The sequence below is a fragment of the Scyliorhinus torazame genome, chromosome 3 (assembly GCF_047496885.1).
Source record: "Scyliorhinus torazame isolate Kashiwa2021f chromosome 3, sScyTor2.1, whole genome shotgun sequence".
In the NCBI taxonomy this organism is placed as follows: Eukaryota; Metazoa; Chordata; class Chondrichthyes; order Carcharhiniformes; family Scyliorhinidae; genus Scyliorhinus; species Scyliorhinus torazame.
Window position 1 is genome coordinate 335,928,234 of NC_092709.1, and position 24,519 is coordinate 335,952,752.

Genomic DNA, 24,519 nt, shown 5'->3' on the forward strand with positions numbered 1-24,519 from the left:
TATTTAGTCAGTAAGGTTAAGCGACTTTGAAGTTGACCATTTGGCATCTTGGGCCTTTTGAAATTGACCTCACCATATGTGTTTAGCTGTATCTTTGTAAAGTTTTGAACCATAAGATCACTAGTGCCTGACAGCATTCGCAAGTTCAATGCAAATAAACCCCATGTAGACCAATTAGGAGTGAATTCGGAGCTCACTCCCTTCGGCCTTAGGCCTTAAAACTTAGAAATGCAGTTGTGCTTGAGGTTGGCCCTGTGGTAAAGGTAGGCCTTTTAATGTTGATGTAATTTTGAAGCTTTAGCCCCACCTCTGCAAATCCTTGAAACATTTGATGACTTTTACATCGCCGTTCCAAATTTTCCAGGCTTAATCAGGTATTCACCAATCAGTAGGCCTGAGACAATTTGTCTCAATTACCAGACAGTTCAGTGGCTGTTTTCAATTAACTCTAGGTTGTTAAATCCTGTGGCTTTCACTCCAGCTATCAATGGATTTAATTTACTGTTATCCAGGAGCAAGTGAAGGTAATTTATGACCAACTGATTTTAAAGTGAGTGAGTGATTTTTGAATTGCCTTATCATTAATTGAACATATAACTGCAATACTACATAAACGATTAACAAATGATTTGAAATACTGCAGGATGAAGGAAGTGAGCTTTGCTTCGTAGTAAGAGTGTATGCAAGGAAATATTGCATTCCATTCACTCCCTTCCCTGCGCAGTGTCAGCAGTGCCTACAAGATGCTCTGCATTAACATGTCAAGCTACCTTTGTCAGAGCCTGACAAACCCGCAACCTCTACCATTTATATAGACAAGCGCAGCGGATGCATAGGAACACCACAAGCAGGATTTTCACCCCCGATGTGGGTAAGTATGGAGGTCGGTGGGAGCAAAGCTTTGTGCCTTTTTGCTGGCACAATCCTACCCCTGCACCATTTTCCAAATTACGATATGGGATCGGCAGGGCTATCCGCCTGCAAGCTTCTAATCAAAATTAAGACGAATAATAGCCTATTCAGGCCTATTATCATAGGCTGACCCGAATTTTTCTGTTGGCCTTCAGGCCCTTCAATTCATCAGGGTCGAGCCAGTCGCCTCGGGGAGGCGTCCGAGGCCATGGGGCTAGTGCTCCAGGCAGGCTAAGGGGCCTATTCCACCTGCCTGATCACACTTGGGGGTGTTCTCCAGCTGGATAGAGCACTTGCCTCCCCACCGCAGTCTGTGGCCAGCAGTTCCGCCTCCATCTCTTGACAGTGCTTTGCCCTCAATGGGGGGGCCCCCGCATGCTGACTGGAAAACTCTGCTGCATGACCTTAATAGACTTTTATATTGGCCAGAAAGGCTGCCCACATGCTTCCGGATGGGCAGTTGTCAACCCCTCTCAGTCCTTTGGAGCAAAAATAACCAGGAGATGGCAGCCTGTCCACCTCTGATCCTGCCTCTGTGACCATTTAAAAATCATTTTCGATCAATAAGCTTTCATCGGAGCAACCATTGACAACAGGACTTATACTTCATTGCTTATTGAGAGGCCTTGCTGTCAAGAAGAATTATCTTTGTACGTGAGCATCAGATTGGCTCAGTGGCAGCACGTTTACCAGTATGTTGAGAATGTTGTGGATACAGTGGCCACCTGCAGGGCAGTGCAGCACTGACTGAAACTCTCATTGGCAGAAACCACGGGTGCAATTTAATGGAAATGAAACAGAGTACAGTGTTGAGCGCATTTAGCCAGGTGTTTGCCAGCACGAGCAGCGGCGAGAATGGCCCGTTATTTAAACAGGACCTCTGTTTCATTTCGGGGCCTCGGCGAGGAACTCGCCACCGAGACCACACTCAGCCCCATTTCCTCCACTAACGAGCTCTGCTCACCAGTCCAGGAAGAGATCCGGGTGCCATTTCTAAATCTCAAGTCCCCCCAGCGTAGCCTCTAGACCCTCCCAACGTACCTATAAGGGGCCATCATGACCCACCCCCCCTCCCACTCCCCAGCATCTCACCTCATAAGGGCAGGGCTTCCTTGAGCCTGATCCTCAGCATGGGCAAAATGCCACCCAGACATTTGGCATTGCCAGCCTGGAAGTGCCCCTGCCAGTGTGCCCAGGTGACAGCAGGGGTACCAGCATACTACCATGCCCAGACCTCTGCCCCTCTCTCCTTTAGCCCCTCTCTCCCTCTCTTGAACCAACACTCGCTCAGGGTCTCCGAGGCACAAGGGTTAGATCCCGCGCCTTACATAACTCTGGAAAGAGCGTGTTTATTTGGGCCCAGCCCATTGTGCACGGGATCCAGATTGCGACGCCTCGCGAGTTCCCGTTAGGTCTTGTGAGGCATAGCAAAATGGGTAAATCTCGCAGGCCTGGGCGCATCCTGAGTTGGCCGCGAGATTTCGACCCCCCCCCCCCCCCCCCCCTCATTTCTCAAATTGGGATGTCAATCCGAGGTCCTGTTCACTTTCAATGTTGAAGATGAGCCAGGAACGTCTCTTTGTGTCCTGATGAACATGTAACCCCATAACCTCAAATTGTCAGATTTGTTTTACTTGCAAAACACAAATTATTACACATCTAAAGTCATTAATTAGTGGCTGAAGAATTTTGGGGAGCCCTGAAGATGTGAAAGTTACAGCATAAGTTCGAGAGTAGAAGACTTAAACCAGGGAAGCCATATCCCGGAATGACATTGTCCCTTGAACAGACTGAGCAATCAGCTGGCATATTTGAATATCCTGCTTCCATTTCTCACAAAGACCTCGCTGCCTTTCATTCATAAGATTAAGTAACATGAAGAGCTAGTTTTCAGAAATAATGGACTGTGTGAAGTTGTTCCAACAATCACATAAGATGTTATATGAATAGAAAATAATGATTTATTTTTATTTGAAAGTAGTTCTTCGATCTTTAAATCGTCCTGCATGAATTTAATGACTTTCAGTTTGGTCCGGTGCTTATCCCAGTCCTTGGCACAAGCACCTGTTTCATAAGTCAGCGTCTTGTTCAAATTTGGCAAGTGAAGAATGGTGATGCATGTGCCTCTTCCACTGATTTACACACACGGCTCTGAAAAGGCCTTTCGGTCCAATTGGTCCATGCTGATGATGAGATAAGCCCCCTCCCACCCTACTTCAACTAATTATTTCAGTGTAAACTTCTATTACTCTCGCCCTCGTGTACTCATCCAGCTTCCCCTTAATATAATGCTGGTCACCTTAACCGCTTCATGTTAAGAAGTTTCACCTTCTCTCTGCTCTTTGAGCAAAAAGGCTTTTCCGAAATTGGATTTACTCATGATACCTTTTATTAGTGTCCCTGGTTGTGGATGCCCTGACAAGTGGAAACATTCTCAGAACCGTTTCCATTTCAAACCCAATCATGATTTGAAAGAGCCCTGAGTTATCCCTTCAGGTGTTTAAACACCCCATTTGCATTACCTTTGTCTTTCTGTCCACGACATCTTTGTCAATCTCCACCTTTCACTGGTCCTCTATCCAGCCCCACTATACCACTCCCCCCCCACCCCCCAACATTGGTCCTCTATCCAGCCCCACTATCCCCCCCCCCCCCCCCCCCCCCACCCTCCTCCTCTCTCTGCAGTATAAATCTGACCTTATTTCCAGTTGATTGATTTTTGTTTATTGTCACGTGTACCAAAGTATTTTTCTGCGGGCAGCTTAACAGATCATTAAGTACATGAAAAGAAAATACATAATAGGGCAACACAAGGTACTCAGTACATAAGCACCGGCATCGGATGAAGCATACAGGGTGTAGTGTTAATGAGGTCAGTCCATAAGAGGGTCATTTAGGAGTCTGGTAACAGCGGGGAAGAAACTGTTTTTGAGTCTGTTCGTGTGTGTTCTCAGACTTCTGTATCTCCTGCCCGATGGAAGAAGTTGGAAGAGTGAGTAAATCAGGCGGGAGGGGTCTTTGATTATGCTGCCCGCTTTCCCCAGACAGCCGGAGATGTAGATGGAGTCAATGGATGGGAGGCAGGTTTGTGTGATGGACTGGGCTGTGTTCACGACTCTCTGAAGTTACTTGCAGTCCTGGGCCGAGCAGTTGCCATACCAGGCTGTGATGCAGCCAGATTGGATGCTTTCTATGGTGCATCTGCAAAAGCTGGTAAGGGTTAATGTGGGCATGCTGAATTTCCTTAGTTTCCTGAGGAAGTATAGGCGCTGTTGTGCTTTCTTGGTGGTAGCGTCGACGAGGGTGGACAAGGACAGATTTTTGGAGATGTGCATCCCCAGGAATTTAAGCTGCTAACCATCTCCACCTCGGCCCCGTTGATGCTGACAGGGGTGTGTACAGTACTTTGCTTCCTGAAGTCAATTACCAGCTCTTTAGTTTTGCTGGCATTGAGGGATAGATTGTTGTCGCTACACCACTCCACTAGGTTCTCTATCTCCCTCCTGTCTTCTGACTCGTCGTTATTCGAGTTCTCTCCAGCTTTGACAAAGAGTCACCCAGACTCAAAACTGTTAGCTCCCTTCTCTCTCCACACATGCTGTCAGACCTGCTGAGATTGCCCCGTATTTTCTGTTTTTGTTTCAGATTCCAATGTCCTCAGTAATTTGCTTTTACCTTCAGGTCTTCTGTTTTCCAGGGAAAAGCACGTTCAACCGTTACTGCTAGTTGCACCCTTTCAGTTCTCTCATCACCCCTCTCAATTTACAGTGGAAAGAGAGTCGGGTGCTGTCATTGGAGAATTGTTCCAGAGTTCTGACCTTTGACCCTCTCACATTTGGTCCTCTCCTCAGGTCAGCACAAGATCCGCTTTATCCCGGGAATGGTCGGGCCAATCCTGGAGATGACGCTTGTCCCAGAGGTGGAGCTTCGCAAGTCTACAATACCCATCTTCTTCGACATGATGCACTGTGAGTTCCAGTACAAGGGGGACTTCAGAACGGTAAGTGTCTCCTAGTTTACATTAGCTGTGAAAACTGTCGACCAGATAACTGGCAAAAGGGGAAATGATGAGAGTACTTTTTCTTAAGCTGTGAGTTCTGGTGATACACTTTGGTAAGAAGAACATGGGGAGACAGTGTCAAATGAAGGTAAGGTTATACTGAACTTACACAAGATACTTGAGAGACCTCAGCTGGAATATTGTGCGGAATCTTACCAAAAATTGGAAAAGTGTCAGTGCCGGCGAGAAGAATGGTACGAATGCCGGCGACCGTGTCAGCGGGGGACTTCTCACGGAATTCTGAGCCTCTTTGCCAAAACAAAGTGAATGGGCATGGTTTATACCATCACACAGGTTCCAAACAGGTGGGGGGGGGGGGTGCCACCTTACAAGGGCGTCCCGACCAGTGCTTCAGGCTAATGGACCCCAGCCCACATCACTGAGGTCTCAGGGGCTCTACCCAATGGCCCACCCACCCCCACCCGCCAACATTCATCATGGGCAAACCACCACCCTCCCCCACTGACATTCGTCACCTGCACGCTGCCCCCAATATACGCTCATCCCCCTGCCCACCAGACATATATGCATCACCCCACCCGCCCCTTCCCACCCATGGGGCTCCTGCTAGGGTTCACCCCGGCATTACCCCCTGGCCCAGGTTGACACTGACAAATTGGCAATGGAATCCTGGCAGTGCCAATTTATGCCAGGGCCACTGCCTGGGCTCTTCCAGGCATACATATCTAACCCCCTCCCCCTCCCCGATCCCCGGCCGGCGACCGGTGGATATTCGATGAAGGGGGTGAAGGTCTGGAGAGATTGTTCGCTAATGACATGCGAGTATATTAAAATGAGTTTCCCTGGCTTCAACGTTGTGGTTTGCACTAATCCAGGTTCAGTGTGAAAATTGCAGAACCCAATCAAGTTTTGAGACCAGGCCGAGAGTGCGCACCTACAATTGTCGCTCATGGACATAGAAGGAGGCCATTCTGCCCATCGAGTCTGCACCGGCCCTTGTAAAGAGCACCCTATCGAAGCCGACACCTCCACCCTATCCCCGTAATCCCACCTAACCTTGTGTTTGGACACTAAGGACAATTCAGCACGGCCAATCCATCTAACCTGCACATCTTTGGACTGTGGGAGGAAACCGGAGCATCCAGAGGAAACCCACGCAGCCACGGGGAGAACGTGCAGACTCCGCACAGACAGTGACCCAAGCCGGGAATCGAACCTGGGACTCTGGACCTGTGAAGTCACTGTGCTAACCATTGTGCTACCGTGCACTGTCCTGTGTGCCACACTATCGGAAGGATGGGAACGCATTGGAGAGTGCAGAAATGGTTCCAGGGATGAGAAACCTCAGCAATGAGGATGGATTGGAGAGGCTGTGGCTGTTCTCCTTGGAGAGAAGAAGGCTAAGAGGAGATTTGGTAGAGATGTTCAAAATCACAAGGGGTCTGGAAAGAGTAGACAGGGAGAAACTGTTTCCGTTCGTAAAAGGATGAACAACGAGAGGTGACAAGTTAAAAGTGATTTGCAAAAGAAGCAAATGCGATGTGAGGAAAAAACGTTTTCACACAACGAGTGGTTCAGGTCTGGAGTGCGTTGCCTGGAAGTGTAGTGGAGGCAGGTTCAATCGAGGCATTCAAGAGAGCTTTAGATTGTTACTTGAAGAGAAACATTGTGCAGGGGTACGGGAAAAAGCCAGGGGAATGGCACTAAGCCATGATGTGCAATTAGAGAGTCGGCGGCAATAGCTTCCTTCCGCGCCCTGGCAATTCTGTGATTCCGCGATTTCACACAAAATGGTTTCCCAAAAGAACAACAGGTTGCAAAATCTGCTGATGAAAACACAACAGCCGAAACAGAAACTGCTGGAAAGATACAGAAGAGCAGTTGGCATGTTTGTTGAGAGATTGGATGAGTTTATGATCAGGGTGTGGAGATTTCGTCAGAGCGCTTGGCCTATTGTGAAAGAATCCCAGAAATCAGGGCAGTGGGGGGGGGGGGAGGGGGGGTGGGGGGGAGGGGGGTGGGGGGGGGGTGGCGGGGGGGGGGGGCTCAGGCACTAGAAAGCTCAAACGTGTCCCTTTTCTGCTGCACTTGTATATTCCTCTTCACAATTTCCTAAAATTCTCAAATGTGACACGGCCATATATCAGCACAGGCTGCGACATATAAGACATTTGGCTACTGCATCAGCAGTCGATAAATCTTATTCAGTAATAATGAACAGAAGCAGCTCTTCGCAAACACTGGTTTGGCAAAAAACAAAATTGGTACAAAAGAAATGCTAATCAGCTCATTCGCTCCAAACCAGACTGGAAGAAAGGCCAAATCAATTGGCTCAGCACAGAACGGCTACCTCCAGGAAATGTGATTGGAGAGTCTCCGCCACTGGTGCAACCACTGGGTGGATGGACAGGGGAAACTAAACGTCAATTTTGCTCTGCACCAAATCCTGGCATTGCTCCCTGGGTTGTACCTTTCAGCTCTGTTCTTAGTTGACTTGGCATGAATGCTCTCTCTGTTCGGTCCTGATTAGCTATCATGTTGGCAGTGTTACTGAGCAGGACGCTGGCTAGTAAGTGAAGAAAATGTATTCCTGGAAGAGGTTTTTGCATTACACCCAGGTGTAACGAGATCTGTTCGTCTAAGTTTGACACTAAAATGCACTGCAGGCACACAGCATGGTAGTCTAATGGTAAAGTTCTTGAAAGTGTGGATGAGCAGAGGGATCTAGGTGTCCATGTACATAGATCCCTGAAAGTTGCCACCCAGGTTGATAGGGTTGTGAAGAAGGCCTATGGAGTGTTGGCCTTTATTGGTAGAGGGATTGAGTTCCGGAGTCAGGAGGTCATGTTGCAGCTGTACAGAACTCTGGTTCGGCCGCATTTGGAGTATTGCGTACAGTTCTGGTCACCTCATTATAGGAAGGACGTGGAGGCTTTGGAGCGGGTGCAGAGGAGATTTACCAGGATGTTGCCTGGTATGGAGGGAAAATCTTATGAGGAAAGGCTGATGGACTTGAGGTTGTTTTCGTTGGAGAGAAGAAGGTTGAGAGGAGACTTAATAGAGGCATACAAAATGATCAGGGGGTTGGATAGGGTGGACAGTGAGAGCCTTTTCCCGCGGATGGAAATGGCTGGCACGAGGGGACATAACTTTAAACTGAGGGGTAATAGATATAGGACAGAGGTCAGAGGTAGGTTCTTTACGCAAAGAGTAGTGAGGCCGTGGAATGCCCTACCTGCTACAGTAGTGAACTCGCCAACATTGAGGGCATTTAAAAGTTTATTGGATAAACATATGGATGATAATGGCATAGTGTAGGTTAGATGGCTTTTGTTTCGGTGCAACATCGTGGGCCGAAGGGCCTGTACTGCGCTGTATTGTTCTATGTTCTATGTAGTCACGGAGGAGTGTGGAAATGAGAGTCAAAAAAGGTTTATTTCCAACCCTTGGTTTGAGGAAGGTACATACAAGCAACAGTTCAAGTCACAGCTGGGACTGTTCTAGTACCCTGGCTCCTAACTGGGCCGGGTATCCTGTGGAGTTAAGGAGCTCGCTGATGGGCCTCTGTCTCTGGTACTCCCACGAGGCTCAGGGGGAGATTAATCGGGTCATCCGCCTGCGTCTAGTGGAGCTTACAACATTTTAAAATAAATTTTAAAATTTCTCTTCCCTGTGTCATGTAAGAGTACCTTTAAGAAATGGGTGTTTATAAATGGGTGTGTATATCGGTATCTGTAGTGAGGGTACCTTTAAGAAATGGGTGTTTATTACTGCAGTGATGTCAGAGAGTGGGTGGAGCTGGGCTGTCTGTCAGCTTTTTACTTTCGTTTTAGGCTGTTTGCTGCAGGGTGTGTTTTAGTTTTGTTTGTTTTCAGAGCTGTATAGCTGCAGTCACAGCCAAAAGGTGTATTAGAGTCTCTCTCTGTAATCTAAAGACTGTAAATCGATCCTGGTGATTTAAAACTAATAACAGTAGTGACTTTAACCTGATGTGCTCTGGTAAAAGGTGTTTTAAGTCTTATGGATGTTAAAAGGAAAGCTTAAAGGATTACTTAGTGTTGTATTCTTTGGGGATTGTATTTGAATTAATGGTGCTAAGATGTTCACTGTATGTTTTAAAAAGGTTAACTTGAGTTCATAGAATAAACATTGTTTTGCTTTAAAAAATACTTTTCCATTTCTGCTGTACCACACCTGTAGAGTGGGCTGTGTGCCCCCATACCACAATCTAGTAAAAGATGTGGGTCAGGTGAACTCCATGATACATTTTGCGGTTCTCTAAACCCTGGCACATAACACCTGGGAGCTCTTTGCTATGCTTTTGGACGTACTCAAATTGCTTGACGTATCACCAATTCATAGAATCGTAGAGCTTTACAGCAAACAAGGAGGCCATTCAGCCCATGATATCCCTGTCAGACAAAGACAAAACACAGCCTAATCCCACTTTCTAACTTTTAGTATGTAGCCCTGTGGGTTGTGACACTTCAAGAGCACATCCGAATACTTTTTAAATGTGATGAGTGTTTCTATCTCTACCATCTTTTCAGCCTTGATTCGCAGGAAATCAATGAGCCAATTTGTGATCTAATTTCATGTTGTGTTATTATAATAATATCATACCTTGAGCATACGTACTGTACAAGACACAAGGCACCAATCATTTAAAAGGGATTGGGTAAACGTGTTGTTGCTTAATTTATTAAGACTAGATACATGAGAACTGTTATACATAGGTACAAAACCTGAAGACATTAGAGATGTGTGTGTGCGCTCTGCTCAGTGCAAAAGTGAAACTAAGACTGGATCACACACAACATATTTCCCTGTTATTGATCTCAAGTTAATATCCCGGAAAGGCACATTACAACACTTTTAATTCTCCCTCTGATTCCATGGAATTTTACTTGCCACAAGATCACAGAATGATTACAGCACAGAAAGAGGCCATTCACCCCATCGTGTCTGCGCTGGCAACTTACCCAGTGCCAACCTTCCCGGCCTTCTTCCCATAGTCCTGCACAGTCTGCCGTGTGATATCTTGTGACAGATTAGGAAATCACAGTATTTCCAAAATCCCAGGTAAATCACATCAAATCAGTTCGTGCACGCACCAATCAAGGGCCCTCCTCGAACAATTTGATAAAGTTAGTCAGACAGGGCATTCCTTATAGAAGGCCATGCTCACGACTCTGATTATCCTGTACCTCTCTAAATGACAAGTTGGGCATTTCTTCCATTTTAAATAATGGTATAATGTTTCCAGCCTGCCAATAGTTTCCCCGTAATTCAGAACAGTTAACTATAGACCAGCTAGCTTAACATCTGTCATTGGGAAAACATTAGTGTCCATTATAAAGGATCTAATATAGGAGGCCTCTGAGCCCCGAGTTCAAGTCCCACCCCAGGACTTGGTAGCCAAGGAAGGTGTGTTCATTCAGTGGCCAAACACACCACTAGCTGGTGGTAAAAGTGGGAGACACTCCTGGTCAGCCATGTTTGGTGTGGAGCGGTCTCCCTCAAGTGTTAAGCCCCAGGTGATAGACTAGCGACCTGTAACCGGAATTACTAGCTATGGAAACAAAAGTCAGTCTTAGAGCACAACGAGGTGCGAGAAGAGAATTGGAATGGAATAAAGGAGGTAATAGCAGAGGATTTAGAAATACATGCTATCATCAAGCAGAGTCAGCATGGCTTCATGAAGGGTAAATCATGCTCGCCAAACTTGTTAGAATTCTGTGAGGTGGCAATAAACAGGATAGATAAAGGGGAACCAGTAGATGTATTAGACTTGGGTTTCCAAAGAGCATTTGATAAGTTACCATGCAAAAGGCTAGTTAGTAATAAGCTAAGAATCCATGGCGTTGGGCTAGTGTATTAGCTTGGATAGAGGAGTAGCTAACTGATAGAAGGCAGAGTTGGGATAAGAGGGGCGTTTTCAGGATGGCAACCTGTAACTAATGGAGTGTCACAGGGATCCTACTGGGGCCACAATTGTTTATAATATATATGAATGAGGAGTGAAGTGAGTGTTCTATTGCCAAGTTTGCAGATGACACAAAAATAGATGGGAAGGCAAGTGATCAGGATGACAGTCCATAGAGGGCTCGAGGCAGGTTAAGTGAATGGGCAAAAACTTGGCAGATGGACGATAATGCAGGAAAATGTTATGTAATTTGGTAGGAAGAATAAAGCAGCTGAATATTATATAAATGGAGAAAGACTGCAGAAAGCTGCAGCACAAGATGAATTTGGGGTCTTCATGCTTATATCACAAAAAACCAGCATGCAAGTTCAGTAGGTAATAGGGAAGGCAAATGGAATGTTGGCCTTATTTCAAAAATAATGGAATATAAAATAGGGGAGTGCTGCTGAAATTGTACAAAGCATTAGTTAGACCACACTTGGAATATTGTGAACAGTTTTGGTCCCCTTAGATAAGGAAAGATATATTGGCATTGGAGGCAACCCAGAGAATGTTGATCCCAGGTATGGACGGATTTTCTTATGAGGAGAGGTTGAGTAAGTTGGGCAAGTACTCAATGGATGTCAGAAGAATGAGGCCCGATTGAGCCACATAGGATTCTCGGGGGGCTTGACAAGATAGATGCTGTGAGGTTGTTTTCCCCTTGTGGGAGTGACTAGGACCAGAGGGAAACATTTCAAAGTAAGGCTAATTTAAGACCGAAATGAGGAGGAATTTGTTCTCTCGAGAGGGTTGTGAATCTGTGGAAGTATTTACTGCAGAGAGCTGTAGAGGCTGGGTCATTAAGTATGTCTAACATAGGCAGATTTTTAATCAATAAGAGAATCAATGGGGATATGGCAGGAAAGTGGAATTGAGGATCATCGTATCAGATCAGTCATCATTCCATTGAATGGCGGAGCAGAATCTATGAGCTGAATGGCCTACTTCTGCTCCTATGGCTTATGGTCTTGTATGTTTAACACTCTCTGGTTGAAGATGTTTCTCCTAAATTTCCTATAGGATTTATTAATGACTAGTTGATATTTATGACTCCTAGTCTTGGATTCCCTAACAAGCGGAAACATTTTCTCTACTTCGGCCCTATCAAACTCCATTGTAGACCACATTCGCATAACTCTGAACATGAAGTCTAACAGTGCATTGAAAGATAAAGCAATGAGGGTACATGAAAAAATACTGTCAAGGAAAGCCTAAAGATGTTTTATAAATGCATAAAGTTCAAGGGGATAAGTAAGGAAAGAGTCGAGACATCTTGCCCTATTTCACCCAATGAGATCCGTTTTAAAAGCAGCCTGCCTGATTGGCACCCCATCCACTAACTTAAATATTCTATCCCTCTGCCACCAATGCACAGTGGCAGCCGTGTGTACCATCTACAAGGTGCACTGCAGCAACCCCTCCCCCCCGGTGGATGTGAGTTTATGTACATTATCAGAGGATGCCTATAAAGCCCCAGGTTTGGGAAAGTGAGGAGATATAACATTTATTGGCACCTTCAGCAAATTTCAATCGATCTGACCCTATTATATATGACATTTTGTTGATATTTTGGCCAAAAAAGAAAGCTGAATGAGGTATTTATGAAAAATAATAACCCATAAATAAATTAGAGATAACCTCTGAATTGTGGGAGAATTAAATTAACATCTCCGTAGAACATACTAAAAGTTGATGCTTGGCTTATTTCATGTTTATATAATGTGACCTTGCTGTGATTACAGTAGTTTTCCCCACAAGTCATCTCATTTGTTTGGAAGATGGCCGTTCTCTGCTCAGTGACTTCTCATGAGCTTTCCTGATGTCTCGCCTAGCATTCCTGCCCTAATTATTCCCTCGGGTTCAGCGGGTTGAAGGGCGACCAGACTTCCAGTGGTTGATAGAAGGAAAGAGTCAATTGCTAATTTCCACCTACCGCCCTCCCAGATGATGAATCGGCACTCATCCATTTTGAACAGTACTTGGAGGAAGAATTGAGCTTAGCTTAGAACCAAAGTGGTTCATTAGCACTACTACTGACTAAATTGGCTGAGTCCGAGAGGACAGATCTGGAGCTGGGCTTACAGCAAGTGGTGAGCGAACAAGAGGGGAAATCATGGTAGCGTAGTGGTTAGCACTGTTGCTTCACAGCACCAGGGACCAGTGTTCAATTCCCGGCTTGGGAAACTGTCTGTGCGGAGTCTGCACGTTCTCCCAGTCTCTGCGTGCGTTTCCTCCGGGTGCTCTGGTTTCCTCCCACAAGTCCTGAAAGATGTGCTTGTTAGGTGAATTGGACATTCTGAATTCTCCCTCAGTGTACCTGAACAGGTGCCGGAGTGTGGTGACTGGGGATTTTCACAGTAACTTCATTGCAGTTTTAATGTAATCCTACTTGTGACAATAATAATTATTATTATTGGTACATTTAATCTTCTCCAGAATGGGAGCAATGACATCATGTCTTCTCTCCATACGGATGCTTTAATTGAGATGGGAGACCTCCAACTAAGCAATATTCGTCTCCTGGCTATTAAAAAGGCAACGGCGGGAATGTCCGCCCATACCCTCAAATGGAATGCTGGAGATATACTGCTACCAGTGGACAAGGTTCTAGGGCCACCCGTAAAATCTTAGATATGGTATTAAAAAAGGAATTCCTGTATCCAGACAGGACCAAAACAGCTGGTATAAGTGAGCAGCGATCACACTTATTCCCCACATCTCAAAAGAATCCACTCATCTTCGCCATAGTCCAATGTGTTCTATGTCACACTTTGAACTGACTCAAACTCAGTCTGGTGCAAGGTGAAGTGGAATTCACCCTGTCGAGGGCTTCCTTCCAATCCTCCTCAGTAAATACAGGGCCCAGCTCCCCAACTCATTTCTCCCATGAAAGAATTTTAATTACAACAAACACAATTCATTTATTCAGCCAAAAACAACTCATCCGTACAATACAGCCCATGTATAGAGGGCGAACCATCCACATCCACAGGCCAAATACAACCCATCTTTATAGCCCATAGGCTTAATACATCTGAACAGGCAAAATGTTCAATTAATTCATACAAGTACCGACAACGCAGTTCCTCTCTCTCTCAGCAGCCTCTCCACATGTCGTTCACCCCTCGATTGTCTGAAGGGAGGAGTGAAAATGGCAATTGGTGACACGACATGCTCCCTCATGCCCTCATGCTCCATTACATCTTTCACGTTTGTGCCTTTTGCCCACAATAAGACCAGCGCAGAATCTTCAGCAGCCGGATCCTCACACGACTACAGCAACATCTCCAAACGAACCGCACCTGTAATATGAATGGGGTCGAAGTGTAAAGCAGCTATTTTACAGCTCGCAGCAAATCAATGACTGTAATCGCCCTTTGTAGATAATAATCAGTGACTACGCGTCTGTGGGGATGAGTCCAACACCTCATTATAACTGCTTTGTGCATTAGCACATCCACTATTTCTGACAAGCATTTTACTGTGTGTAGAAATTGTTCTTTTTCACTTTTTTTTGCTTCCCCCGAATGCCTAATTTGAGAAGGAATATGTGACAATGGTGAAGAGTTTTAAGAGAGAACTCAAATTGTTCACTCATTTTCTTGATGGTCTCCAGGCTCAGTGCATTATAAAAGGCCTTGGATGGGGCTTGTTGGCAACTCACTGCTCATGTCTTTCCACAGTCTCGGAAAAACGTTATGATAAGGAGCTCAAAGATAATTGGAGTTGCACTGATTCTGCTCAGGCATATTGCATGAAGAACTTTGTCAGAAAAAGTTTTCACCCCGTGCCTGTGCTTTGAATTCACTTGAATGCACTAATCTGCTGTCCAAGGCCCAGAGGCAAACGTATCTTCTATCAGCCCAAGGCACCAGCCAGGATCGAGAGATGGAGCAACCTTTCCCAGCCCAAAACAACATTTGGATCATAGAGATGAAAACACTTGGTGTTGTTCCAGTGCAGTGCCCGGAGATGGCAGGGTATCTCTGGATACCCTGCCATCTCCGGACCTCTGGATTCCGCTCCACCAGACTGCTCTCAATCATCAGAGAAATGATGGAAGGTGTCATCGACCGTGCTATCACCCACCACTTACACAGCAATGACTTGCTCACTGATGCTCAGTTTGGGTTCCGTCAGGGCCATTGAGTGCCTGATCTCATTATAGCCTTGTTTCAACCACTGATTAAAGAGCTGAATTCCAGAGGTGAGGTGAGAGTGACTGCCATCATCAAGGTTCACTTTTAGTCCCACTCTCACTCCTCAAGAGAGTGAAACGGGTCATGCCAGCTTGCAGGAGGACTCAGCTTGGACTGATACGTGGCAAAGAATATTCATGTCACTAAGTGCCAGACAGTAATCATCTTCAACAAAAGAGAGTTTAATAGGCTCTCCTTGACAGTCAATGACATTATCATCACTGAATCTTCTGTGATGAATGTGGGAACTTCAGATTTACCGTGGCATGGTGGCACGGTGGTTAGCACTGCTGCCTCACAGCGGCAGTGGCCCGGGATCAATTCTGGCCTTGGGTGACTGCCCATGTCTGCATGGGTTTCCTCCGGGTGCTCCGGTTTCCTCCCACAGTCCAAAGATGGGGGGTGGGATCATGTGATCCTGAGGCTAAGTGTTGGCGCCGTCAGAAACGCTGTTGCGTTTCTCGAGTTGAGCGTTAGTCGGAGATGTGAGCGGAAGTCAAGCATTTCAGTTGAGTTAAAAGATACGTCTGTAGATAGATTAGCAATTCCTTTCCAAACAGTTCAGAAGAGTGTCATAAGAAGGTGAGCAGAAACAAAACCTACAGCCAGAGGGCGTGATCTAACCAAATTGCGATAGAACCCCGTGCCGAGCGTGTTTAGCCGGGTGTTTCCCGATGGTCTCAATGCTGAGAAAGACCACGCTATTGAACAGGACTCAGTTGCAATTCAGGGCCTCAGCGAGGAACAGCTCAGGTCAGGAGACGATCGGGACGCAGTTTTTAACTGCTGCTGCGACGTTTCAACACACCCCAACCCGACATCCGGACCTCCCAGAGCCCCAACTCACCGAATAGGGGTCTACAAACATCGGCCCTCAGGTGGTTGGCTTCTGGCCAGGGTGGCACCTTGGCACTGCACGTACCATCCGGGTCCTTGACACTGCCAATCCGGCAATGCCTGCCTGGCACCCTGGCAGTGCCCCTGAACACCTGGCAGTGACACCCAGACAGACACTGTCGGGGTGGGTCTACGGGGCAGCAAATCATGTTGAGAGCGCAGAGGTTTGGGGGGGCTTGGAGTTTGGCAGCAAGGGTGCGGGGGTGGCTGTCAGCAGCCAGCCTTTTGCCATATGTTCATACCCACAATCCTGCACAGATTGATGTAGATCGAGTGACCACACCCTCTAACTGGCATGCAGCCTGCAGGTGAACCAGTTGTGTAGCCTGCATGTCGGCTGATCCAACTGAGGCCGGGAAGATAGCAGCCGAGGTCAGGAGAGATCTTTAATTGGTCATTAATTGACCAATTGGAGATGGGAAGGTCATCCCGCCCAGCACTTATTTCCCACTGGAAGTGTGGGATAATGGTCCCAATGCCAACCCATATCATTCTTAGGCCCGTCCGCTTCTTTTGACGCCTCCTATGGAGATAGAAGATTCCGGACCGTGGCTCCAAGAACAGGTCAAAGGCTGTCCACCATCTACAAGGCACAAATCAGGAGTGTGATTGAATATTCATCACTTGCCTGGATGGATGTAGCTCCAAAAAGTCAAAAGATTTCAGCTTTTCCAGAATAAAGCAATTTGAGGCATTGTGGCAGTGTAATGATGTTACTGGACTCGACCCAGATTAATGATCCAGAGACATGGGCTGGGATTCTCCGAGGCACCGCGCCGCAATCGCGCCCGGCACAGGGGCGGAGAATGGGGCGTCGGACCTGCGACGCCTTCATGAACCGCCACCAGTTGCGCGCGGTTGACGCAGCGCCGGTCAGGGGCCATTGAAAGAGGCCCCCACGGCGATTCTGCGCCGGCAACTGGCTGAGTTCCCGCCACCGTGGTTCTAACATTGTTCCACCTGCTGAGAGATTGAAGTTGTGGCTTCGGTGGCCGTCCTGGTAAGAGCGGGTGGGGGGTCCGTCACCGGGGAGGGGAGAGGGAAGGGGGGGGGAGGGAGGGGTGGGGGATGGAGGGGGGGTGGGACGGGGGTGGGGAGGGAGGGGGGATGGAGAGAGAGAGGGTGGGTGGGGTGGGGAGGGAGGGGGGATGGAGAGAGAGAGGGGGTGGGGGTGACAGGGAGAATGGGGGGGGAGGGGGGGAGGGAGGGGGCAAAGGGGGGGTGGGAGGCCTCAACAATTGCTAGGCGCGCGATCAGGGGCAAACTGGGCGATCTGGGGGGGTGTCTACCTCTTCAGCGTCGGCCCGCTGTGTGGTCCGCCATGTCGCACGGGGCCGCTGTCGGAAGTGTAGGGCTCCGTATTGGCAGTCAGAGCTGCGTGGAGCATTGAGGGCCCTGCAAGCCCCCTTAAAAACAGAGAGTCACGCCGGACTTTCTAGAAAAAAAGCCCTGAGTGATTCGCTCCCATTTTCTCGCGGGCATGGGGACATAGCCCCATTATTGGAGAATCCCGCCCATTGGCCGGGGTTCTCCGAGTCCCTGTGCCGCAATCGTGGCTGGCGCAGGGGCAGAGAATGGGGCATCGGTCTCGCGCCCCTTCCCGCGATTCTCTGGCGACCGGAGAATCGCCGCCAGTTCCACGCGCGCGGTTGAGTTCCTGCCGAAGTGGTTCACTTAGGGTTCAACCCGGCGGGAGCTCGGTCACGGCTGCGGGGGATGTCCTGCCATTTTGATGGACTCGGCTATCAGCCATCCGTCTCTTCTGGAATTTCAGACTTTTTCATATTTCCACTGGTGATTGGTCAAGTACTTCAGAATGTTCTGGAGAACCGAGGCAAGCAATTTTGTTCTAGTTTCACTTTGGGGTTTTAGGCCGGATGGCAGCTCAAAGCAGATCTCTCTTTCTCTCAGCTTTCAGCTTGAAAATTTGAACTGGCTCCAGACAAGCATGGGGAAGTCCCTTATGCCGGAAGGCAATTGTCAGTCAGGTCAACCTGCGGAAGGACCTAGTCCAGCGTCACCTGCAGGAAAAAAGGATTGTTTAAAAACCTAGTGAAATTTATAGGTGAAGAATTCTAATATTACGTCAGTGGGTCCTCGGTTGCAAGCGAATCTCTGGAGGGAAATCTACCACTGCCATGTTCTAACCAAAGACAACCATTAGGAAATGCAAAGCAACCGAGGAGTTCGAAGATCACAGACATCAAAAACCATAACCTCATCAGCGGCGATTCTCCAATCTCTCATACCTCTAAATCCCTGTTAGCACTGTTGCTTCACAGCTCCAGGGTACCAGGTTCGATTCCCGGCTTGGGTCACTCTCCTGTCTGTGTGGTGTTTGCACGTTCTCCCCGTGTGCGTGGGTTTCCTCCAGGTGCTCCGGTTTCCTCCCACAGTCCAAAGATGCGCAGGTTAGGTGGATTGGCCATGCTAAATTGCCCTTAGTGTCCAAAAGGGTTGGGTGGGTTGGTCGCACTAGTGCCCTGTCCAACTGAACCATAACCTCCTTACTTTTGTATTCAACTACACTGGCAATAAATGATAACTTTCTATTAGCCAGCTAAATAATTTACTGTACCTGCAGACTAGCCTTTCGTGATTCACGTTCTAGGGCACGCAGATCCCTTGAATCCCAGAGCTCTGCAATCGCTCTTCTTTTTTTTCTTCCTGCCAAAACAGACTATTTTACCTCATTATCCTCCATTTGCCAGATCTTTACCCACTCACTTAACCTATCTATGTCTGTTAATCGCCTCGTTCTGTTCTCTTCACAGCTTACTTTCCGACCTATCTTTGTATAATCAGCAAATTAGACAGAATCAACATGGATTTATGAACGGAAAATTGTGTTTGACAAACCTGTTGGTGTTTTTGAGGATGTTAGATAAATGAGAAATGAAATGAAAATCACTTATTGTCACAACTAGGCTTCAAAAGAAGTTACTGTGAAAAGTCCCTAGTCGCCACATTCCGGTGCCTGTTCGGGGAGGCCGGTATGTGAATTGAACCCGTGCTGCTGGCCTGCCTTGGTCTGCTTTCAAAGCCAGCGATTTAGCCCTGTGCTAAACCAGCCCCTTGGTGGATGCCAGTGTATTTAGAACTAGTGTATGCAGTGTATTTGGATTTTCAGGCGGCTTTTGATAGGGTCTCATACAGGAGATTAGTTAACAAAATGAGAGCCCATTGCGTTGAGTGTAATATACTGCCATGGATTGAGACTTGGGTGTGAATTCTCCGCCTGCCACTGGTAGCGGTGTTCCTGATCGAGCGGGGAATTGAGCCCCCGGCAACTTAAATGGATCGGCGCCTATTTCACTGATACCCCGCTACCAGTGATTAACGGGCTGGAAACCTGATTCTCCAAGGCCTCATGATGTTCTGACCCTCTTGCCCAGGATTCACGTGGGCATGGATTGGTGCAAGTATTTTCAAGCATGCCCCTGACCCGATCGATGGACCTCGCGTTGGGTCAAGGGGGCAAGTATTTAATGTTTGTGCCCCCAATGTCCATTGGAGGAAATCCTTGTTCACACAAAGCAAATCATGCCCACCCCAGCCCCCATCAGACCCGCAACAGAGACCACTCACCAAACCCCCACATCACAGACCCCCCTATCAGAGACCCCATGAGCGACCCCCATATCAGAATCCCTCATCAGAGACCCACCATCAGAAACCCCCATCCATGACCCCACATCGGAGTCCCCCATATCAGAGACCCCACATCGGAGACCCCCATTTCAGAGACCCCCCTCCCTCCACATCAGTCACCCTTACCTGGAATCTAAAGAATCCAGGCAGAAGCAGTGAAAAAGTCACTGCTTTTTCACTTACCAACCCCTTACACCTGCTGCCTCAAAGATAAGTGTTGAAATCAGCAGCTGTTACTTCATAGAAAGGCAAAACACATCAAAAGGCTTTAAACCCTCTCATATCCTTTGATCTGCAAGGCTACTATTCACTTTCAAAGATAAATAGCTTTTAGAAGGCTGTAGCTGACTGGAGAATAGCTTCCAGACAACCAAATGTCTGGATGGTTCAATTTAATTTCTCATCATGCTTGAATGTACTCTGCTTGAAGCTGGGGTTAATGTTTTGAGTCTGCATTACTCCTACAGAGCTCCGAAGATGCGTCATATAGACTTGAAACATTATCTCGTGTTTCTCTCTCCACTGATGCTACCAGACCTGATGGGTTTTTCCAGCATTTTCTGATTTTATTTCAGATTTTCAGCATCTACAGTATTTTGCTTTTATTAGAGCAATAAAGATGTCTTTCTGCAATTCTATAGAGACTTGGTGAGACTGCGTCTGGGGAATTGCATACGGGTTTGGTCTCATGATATGGGGAACAATTTATTTTCCAAAGAGGGGGTGCAACAGAGATTCAGCCAATGAATCCCCGGAATGGCGGGATTGTCTTACGAGGAGAGATTGAGAAAACTGCCTGAATTCTCTAGAATTTCAAAGGATGAAGACTGATCGCATTGAAATTTACAAAATGCTTACGAGTTCTGGGTACGACAGGATAGATGCGGATAGGATGCTTTCCCCTAGCTGGTGAATCCAGAACATGGGGACATAGTCCCAGGATTAGGGGCAGGTCATTCAAGACTGAGATCCATAAGACCATAAGACATAGGAGCGGAATTAGGCCACTCGGCCCATCGAGTCTGCTCCGCCATTCAATCATGGCTGATATTTTCTCATCCCCATTCCCTTGCCTTCTCCCCATAACCCCTGATTCCCTGAAGGAGAACTTTGGAATTCTCTACCCCAGAGGGCTGTGGGAGCTCTCAGTACTTGAGCATGTTCAAGACAAAAATTGATAGATTTCTGGATACTGACAACAAGGGATATGGGATAGTAGGAAAAAAGACATAAGTGGCAAATGATCAGCCATAACCGCATCGAATGGTCGCACAGGCCCGGTGGACAAAATGGCCTACTCCTGCTGTCAATTATGATGTTCCTAACGAGCCAAATGTACTTTGGCATCTCACAAATCCCCGCCCCTCTCCTCTACCTCCTAGAAGGATAAGGGTGGCAGGTACATGGGAGCATCACCACCCTTCCAAGTCAGTAACCTTCTTGACTATATCACCATTCCTTCTCTGCCACTGGATACGAAATCTGGAACTCCCTCCCTCGCAGCACTGCGAGGATAGAATCATAGAAGTTGAATCATAGAATTTACAGTGCAGAAGGAGGCCATTCAGCCCATCGAGTCTGCACCGGCCCTTGGAAAGAGCACCCTACCTAAGCCCACACCTCCACCGTATCCCCGTAACCCAGTAACCCCACCCAAACGTTTTGGATACTGAGGGCAATTTAGCATGGCCAATCCACCGAACCTGCACATCTTTGGACTGTGGGAGGAAATGGAGCACCCGGAGGAAACCCACGCAGACACGGGGAGAACGTGTAAACTCCACACAGACAGTGAACCAAACTGGCAATCGAACGTGGGACTCTGGAGCTGTGAAGCAACTGTGCTAACCACAGTGCTACCGCGCTGCCGTACGTTTCCTTGTAGCAATATACAATGAAGCCCAACCTGAGACTTGTCCGCAATGATATCGGACACAATGTTCAGGCCACATGGACGGTAACGGTTCAAGATGACGGCTCCTTTTGAAGAGCAACTAGGGTTGGGCAATAACCCCTGACCTTGCCAGTAACGACCACGTCCTGTGAGAAAATAAATGAAACAATTAATTTTAAAACGTGGAAAACACCTCATAACCAACCAAGGCTCTGCTCAGGACCAAGAGATGGTGAAAGATGTGCGTATAGTGATTTCCCTGAGCTGACAGTTTTTAATCACACTTGGTGAGGGGTGAAATGACATTCTTTTAAAACCTCTGTGTTGTCCCTCAGAGTTACAAATTGTTTGCTCCTTTAGCTCAGCCGATTAGATCTAACCCTGACAAGCCCGTAACTCAGCAAATCATACCTTGTATGTATTCAGAGCAAAACAGAGAAATCAAACGTTGCAGGAAAACTGACAAGCACTAAAGAGGCTAGTGGATTTAATTAGCAGACCTATTAAGAGAAATTACAGCTATTACCTCAGCTGCATCTGGATAGATCTGCACAAGTCTTCATGTCTCAGTGACATTTAGGTGACCAATTACAGGAATAAGTATCACAGGCACGTCTGAAACAGCTCACGGCTGCTAAATTTAAATGTTAATTGTCCTCTCTCATTATTGATCTACATTTGCAAATATAATGCCTGGAACGCGTGTGTTTTTACCTGCCCTCGCTATTTTGGGTTGGAAGGGGCCCCATCTATCAATTAAATCTTTTGGGGTCTGGCAGATGCAGATATCTGTGGGACACCCCCTTCTGCCATTGGAAGAAGCCGTCAGCCTGTCAGAGGACAGGCTGGACGGCATGGGTTCCAGCCATCTCGTAGCTGGCAGATGTGAAGTGAGCTCGCTTGAAAGCACCATGTGAATGCATGAAGAGATACTCTACAGATGTTTTCTGCCAGGTGATGTGGAACCGATGGAGTCCATTTCTCATGGAACCTGGCCTGGGTATATGTGAGGGGGTGGTAACTGTCGTGTTAATCACCCTGGGGTAACACGGACTGCAACTGGATGCAGTTGTACTTGAAAGTAGACTCCAAACTTTGATGTTAGCTCAATACGCTTTATTGAACTGGTTAAGCAGTGCACACATTTCGCTGTGGGTTTGACAGTCTACTAATCTAAGGGTGCTTGCTATAACTAGCTAGAGCAGACTAGCTCTGAGCCACGTGTAGAAGGTGCTAACTGATATATACACCCTGACTGTCACTACAGTTGTCACCAGTGGAAAGAGGCAGAGTGTTGATGCCTCGTGTGTTTTATAGTGCAAGACCATCTTCCAGTGTTCTGCCTGATGATTGGTTGTGTTCTGTCCTGTGTGTTGATTGGCTGTACTGGGTGTCTGTCACTGCCTGTCTGTATCTCATTTTGTGCATGAGTGCATATCATGACAGTAACAGTCTCAAAACAGAAGTTGGTAGCCTTGTTACCCTGATGCATTTCTACAGCACCTCTTTCATTCTCAGAAGTGGTTTACAGCCAATTATTTAATTTGAAATGTAGTCACTGTTATAACATAGGCAATTCGGCCGCCAGGTTGCACATAGCAAGCTCCCACAAACAGCAATGTGATAACAACCAGGTATGGTGGCACAGTGATAGGCACTGCTGCCTCACAGCGCCAGGGACCTGGGTTCGATTCTGGCCTTGGGTGACTGTCCGTGTGGAGTTTGCACTTTCTCCCTATGTCTGCATGTGCGTGAGTTTCCTCCGGGTGCTCCAGTTTACTCCCACAGTCCAAAGATGTGCAGGTTAGGTGAATTGGCCATGTTAAACTACCCCTTAGCGTCCAAAGATGTGCAGGTAAGATGGGGGTTGCGGGAATAGGGTGGGGGTGTGGGCCTCGGCAAGGTGCTCTTTCAGAGGGTCGGTGCAGGTTCAATGGGTCGAAGTGCCTCCTTTTGCACTGTAGGAATTCTAATCCTTTCGTGACTATTGAAGGTTGAAAATTGGCCAAGGCACTAGGAGAATAGTTCCTCTCTTCTGTGTCATCTCAAAATTTGTAGAAATGAAGATTGGAGTCATTGTCAACTGTGATAGGAATAATCTTGAACTTCTAAAGGTCATAGATATATTGGGGAATTGAGCAGGCAAGTGGCAGATCAATACAGAGAAGTGTGAGGTGACTCATTTTAGCAGGAAGAATATGGAGAGACAATACAAAATAACAGAAGAAACATTAAAGGAGGTGCAGGACGAGCCCCTGCTGTATTTGCACATATGTCATTGAAGATGGCAGGGCAAGTTGAGAGAGCAGTTAATAAAGCCTATAGTATCTTGGGTTTTATTAACAGTACAAGAGTACAAGAGTAAGAAAGTCATATTGAACTTGTATAAGGTGCTAGTTAAGCCTCACAGCTCTGGGCTGAATACTTCCTCATACTTGAGGAAGGATGTGAAAGCGTTGGAGAAAGTAAAGGTGAGTTTCACAAGAATGATTCCAGGGATGAAAAACTGTAGCTATGAGGATAGATTGGAGACATTGAGGCTGTTTCCATTGGAACAAAGGAGGCTGAGAGGAGATTTGATAGAGATATCAAAATCCTGAGGGGTACGAACAGGACAAATAGTGAGAGACTGTTCCCACTCAAGGGAGAATCAGGAAGTAGAGGCACAGATTTAAAATAATTGGCATAAGGAGTTAAATTGATGTGAGGAACAAGTTTTTAACCCAGAGGGTTGTTGGACTCAGGAACAAACTTCCTTTCAGGGTAATGGAGGCAGGTTTGATCGAGGTATTCAAAAGGGAATGGTTTCCTATCTGAAAAGGAAGAATGCGCAAGGTTACTGGGATAAGGCAAGGGAGTGGGGCAAGGTAGAATGCTCTTTCAGAGACTCGTTGGGCCGAATGGCCTTCTGCACTGTGTCCACCAGAGAGGGCGGACAGGGACTTGGTTTAAATTCTCATTGTTAAATTAACCCCAA

At 47.0% G+C, this 24,519-nt stretch overlaps 1 protein-coding gene across 1 annotated transcript in view; it reads left to right on the forward strand.

Moving 5' to 3' along the window:
• The window catches only part of LOC140409300 (dedicator of cytokinesis protein 2-like), a 1,572,852-nt gene that overhangs the window by 1,256,187 nt on the left and 292,146 nt on the right, over window positions 1-24,519 (forward strand). Inside the window, exon 33 of the mRNA XM_072497681.1 lies at window positions 4,764-4,912. Coding sequence (XP_072353782.1) covers window positions 4,764-4,912 — 149 coding nt within the window. The remainder of the gene's footprint in view (window positions 1-4,763; window positions 4,913-24,519) is intronic.